Below are 5,009 nucleotides of genomic sequence, written 5' to 3'. Positions count from 1 at the left end.
GTGCAGGAACCACATCAGCGTCAAGCAAGGTGACATCATTCCTGGAGGACGAGCTTCGCTTCAAACAGTTGTTGTGAAATATTGCCTCATAAACCCTAATTTGTTTATATTCTGAATCTGGCAAAGCATGGGAAGAACAGTAGGATGATTTTAAAAGTCAGAAATATGCTCCTCTGGGGGAGGGAGTTAAAAGACGCATGTTCTCTCACACATTTTAGACTAGTTGGTGTTTGGTCAGAGGCGGTTCAGCCCGGTTTGATCCTGCTGAGACTCCGGAGCTGCAACGTGTAGCTGAGAGTGTAGTAGACTATAGAGAAACGTGTTTTTAAGCTGGACATTTTACATCTGGTTGATTTTATTTTTCTAAAAAAAAAAAAAATCCCATTTGGAACAATTAAATTGATTTTAAAACAAGGCGTTTGTAGAGCCAGAAAAAGGGAAATACGATTATGAAATAATACCGCAGCAGCCACGAGTGAATACCCCGATGCTGACTTGTATGTTTTGCAATTTACCTAATTTCAAAGTATATTATTGTGCTTAAACTTAAGGTTAAATGTTTTTATGTGTTTAATGTGTGATTAATTTTTTTTTTTTTTTTTTGGTCACGATGATGGATGAGGAGGAGTGATCTAATCTCGCGAGATGTGGCTGCAGCAGCGTGAATTTGCAGAGTTGAATGAATAAACCCAGATCAGAACAATAGATGCTGCTTCTAGAGACAGCTAATTAAGTCAATTTATTAGATTTATGTTAAAATGAGGATGCCCTGTCATTTTTTAAACCAAGAAGTGGGCTAAGCACATTTTAACATTAAAAGAAGGGATCCAGTTTGAAATATTTGACATGATGTATCATATAGCCCCAAGTTACAATAGCTTTTGTTTTTTTGTTGAAATGTGTGTCCTATTTTGATGATCTGCGAATTTTTATTTTTTTTATTTATACATTGTACAAATGTCAAACAGAAAGAGTAGCAACTTGATTACCCATCACTGTTTTAGAACCAATTCATGGCCGGAAGAAACTGTAATTTTGGGGGGACAGTACCAAGAGGATAAAGAGATAATTGCACCCCAGTTTCAAGGTGACAGATTATTACTCAACGTAAAAAACATGAAGGACATCTTTTAAGAAAAAGACCTAAAAAGCTAAAATATATGCTATTTGACAGTCAGATAAACTTTTTCTCCACTCCACTGCTCATCAACAGCTCAGCTGTAGAGGTGGTCATTCCTGGGGGTGCACATCACAGACACCCTCACCTGGTTTATGAATGCCACCCCACTGGTTAGGAGGTGACAGAAGTGCTTCTACTTCCTGCGGAAGATGAGGAGAGCTCACTTACCCACATTCATCCTCATGACCTTCTACAGAAGCCCAATAGAGAGCGTTCTGACCAGTTGTCTCACTGCGTGCTGTGGAGGCTGCAACGCCTCAGACTGGAAGAACATGAGAAGGCTGGTGAGAACGGCAGAGAGGATAATCAGGGCGCCACCCCCTCCAGTAAAGATATTTCATCCCAGTGCTGCGTGTCCCGAGCCCGTAACATCATCCCCCTCACACCCCCACCATAGACTGTTCTCGCTGCTGCCCTCTGGGAAGAGGCTTCGCAGCATTCGATGTGCGTCCAGCTGGTTCTGTAATAGCTTTTTCCCCACTGCCATCAGACTGTTGAAAAAAAACAAAGCGAGACTCTGCATCAAACTGATAACATCATACCAAATAGAACCTGCATTTTTGTACAATATATATTTGTTTTTGCACTCCTCTGAACTACCACATTCCACGCCTTTTGCACAATCTTTCTCTCCTACATTGTTTACATTTTGATCACTGCTGCACTTTATGAACTGGAAGTGTTTCTTTTCACTGCTAAACTGCTGCTCATTCACCATCTGAAAGCTTTATACAACAAAAATTTCATTTTATAAACACTCTGTGTATACAAAATGACAATAAAGTTGTCTAAGTCCAAGTAATATTTTAGAAGGCTTTTTGTTATTAGGTAAGGTAAGTCTTAGATTTATGTTTATAGTAGCTTGATAAAAGTTTTGGGGGGAAGCAAGGATTATATTTTTACAACGTTTACTACATTTCTTTGAATAGGATTTAACATCCTGTCTCCATCAAAGCTCCAAGGTTACAACAAACCCCAAAAAAGTCAGAATGACTCTTAAAGATTTACAGAATGGTGCCATAAACAAATTCCATTAGGCACCCAGTAGCCTATTTACTCAGGGGTCATCAGTGGTTATCATCAGTGGAGTTTTTATGACTCCTCAGATAAGGGCCGGTTTGTTTGCATTAAGAAATCATATTTCGAAATGGCAAAAGAACATTTTTAACAAAAAAGAAATGAAAAGGTGTTTTTTTTTTGTTTTTTTGCAAAAGTATCACTTTTAATATTTTTATATTAAATATATATATATATCTTGTTTCCTATCAAACAAACAGTTTTAGTGAATGAAATAATTAAACAAAATCTAAATCATCAATAGATATGATATATACCCTCTGCAGGCTATGCTCTTTGAGTAAGTTAAATGTTATTTATAGGTTTGTTCAGCTGCTAACCAAAGCAAATGGTTTAGTTAAAGGGTGTGCAAACAGGTTTGTGTAGCTTTATATTTTGTTGTGAATTGGCACTACTTAAAAAACTCGAATTGCTTCCAATAAATCCTGTGTAGAAAAATGGTATAATTGCTGAGTTCAAATATATTTTTAGATATGTCTTCCCTTAAAGAGCGTGTCTACCCCATACTTGCTCTCGCCACTAGCAGAAAGAAAGTAGTTGTTCTGCACATAAAGAAGGGTGGGAGGATAATTTCTCCCAACCGACACAGCTGTCCCTAGATGGCGTTGGTAAACAATAGCCATCATCAAATGATGTGTTATAATTCAAATAAACCATCATTTATCGATCGATAATATTAGAAAAAGACTTAAAGTTGTGGTTTCTTTGGCATGTATTGACTTTTATTCATTTCCTATGCCTGAGGGGGAGACCACGCTGTTTTTTTCACCAAAAAGCTCTCAGCAGGGCTGGTCTGAACCGGTTCGGAGAATGCGCGCTCTCGTTCACCCTGCAGACGTCTCGCTGCATTCCGCGCGCGCCACCAACTGCTTCGACCCCTCCCTTTCTGCCCGTTACGTTTTCTCTTTCCTCATTGGTTGAAAGGACGCACGGGTACCCGCCTTTTCCGCTTGCTGCGTGGACACCGAGGTTATACACGAGTCGTGATTGGTCATCTGCCATCCGAGCCTTTTGTTTTGGGGAAGGGCACGAGACCTGGAGGAGCGGAGTTGTAAACTAAAGCGCGTGCATGTTTCAGCACCAATACCGCGTGGATAGCAGCCAAACGGACGGAGCAGATAGACACAGTTGTTAGGTCGGTTAGCTTGTTTATGTCGTGCGGTTTTTGATAGTCGCTGTTGTTAAATTGACGAAAGATAAACTTTTTTAGCAGCGGCTGTGGCTCCTCAGGCGGCGAGGCTTTAGCTTTGTTTGCCTCGGCGGCAAAAAAGCTGCGTCTCGATTGAAAAGGAAGTATAAAAAATCCAATTTTTCTTCAACATTATTTCGAATAAGCTTTTATTTGTAGGGGTTCGACGAAGACCAGATGGCTGCAAGCTACGGAAAACAAAGGTGATTTTTTAAAACACTTTTCACCCCAGCCGGTTCGGTCCAGCCAGCGGTTGAGCAAGTGGTGTTTTTAAGCCACATTCCAGCCCGCTCCCACCGCTTTGCCTCCATTGTGAGAGCATCTCTGCCGCCCGTGATCCCGCGCTCACACCTGCCTCCCACCCCCCTCTCCACTCCACTCCACGGCTGTGTTTTTCGGCTGCTTCGTTGATTCACTCCACATTCCAAATGATGTGTTCTCGGGTTTGGTTCGTGACCGACCGGCGGATCAGCCAGGAGTACCCCCAGGTCCAGATCCTCCGGGCTCTGAAGGAGCGCTGCGCCGACGAGGACGTTGAATTCCGCTACCTTCTCATGGATCAGATCGTGCTGACGATCAGCGAAGGCCAGCTAGGCAAGTATCACTCAATGTGTCGTGTCTAATTATGTTCATTATGTATTTAAATTAGGACATGTAATGAAATAAAGCTCAAAGAAGGGAGTTATTGTTTCGATCAGTCCGGTGCCACGCAGGGCTTGCCTGGTCTGCGCAGCAATGACCGCCTAACCCACTTTCCTGCTGGATTGTCTGCTGACCGAGGAGATCACGCCTGACTTAAATTCTGCTGATTATGCCGCTTTCCACGCAAATATGAGCTCTTGGGGGAATGCTCTTTCGAATGATAAAGAAATATGACACTATCCAAGGAAATCCAAATTTTGCATCACAGTTTGGATTTTGCATTTTTTAGTTTTTCATAACTAAAAGAAAATCATTTGTCATGCACTATAAGAAGCTAATGCATGTTGCAGTCAGCATCAGAGGCGTAGCCAGAACATTTTTTAGAAGGGTGCCCAGGCAATAACCAATGTACACTGAAGGGTGGCTGAAAGTGGATTGGCACCAGAACCTTAGGGTCAATCTATACTGATCCAACAGGAAAATGAACAACCACAACAACCATATTTTCCAAATATAAACAAGGTATACTTTCCTACAGCCTTTACTAACGGATAGATATATATTTAAACATCCATCTAGATAAAAGGTATAGTGGATGAAGTTCTTTCAGGTTTGAGTTCTGGGTCGAACATCTTTTTCATTGTCATTACTTACCTACTTATATCAATAATCATTCTGCATAAAATTTATATTTACAAGTACTAATATCTACCAAAAAAATTTGGTTTACTAAGTTTTTGTTAGAGTAGTTATTTATCTATGATTTAACTGAAGACTGACTATAATCTATGAAAAGTTAACATGTTTGGAAAATTGAGAGTATTACTGTAGAATCACTTGAGCGTATTACTCCTCCCACTGTCAGTATTATGAGGACAAGAATGGTAAGGGTGACCCTAACCCCCAGTCCCCCCCCCCCCC

General features: G+C 40.8%; 1 protein-coding gene across 1 annotated transcript in view; it reads left to right on the top strand.

The window, feature by feature from the left end:
- Nucleotides 1-3,287: 3,287 nt before the first annotated feature.
- The window catches only part of rimkla (ribosomal modification protein rimK-like family member A), a 12,775-nt gene continuing 11,053 nt past the window's right edge, over nt 3,288-5,009 (top strand). The window contains exon 1 of the mRNA XM_015381318.1: nt 3,288-4,040. Coding sequence (XP_015236804.1) covers nt 3,875-4,040 — 166 coding nt within the window. The 5' untranslated portion in view covers nt 3,288-3,874. The remainder of the gene's footprint in view (nt 4,041-5,009) is intronic.

The sequence above is a fragment of the Cyprinodon variegatus genome, unplaced genomic scaffold (genome assembly GCF_000732505.1).
Source record: "Cyprinodon variegatus isolate N-32 unplaced genomic scaffold, C_variegatus-1.0 Scaffold231, whole genome shotgun sequence".
NCBI lineage: Eukaryota > Metazoa > Chordata > Actinopteri > Cyprinodontiformes > Cyprinodontidae > Cyprinodon > Cyprinodon variegatus.
This window is presented reverse-complemented; position numbering and strand designations above follow the sequence as displayed.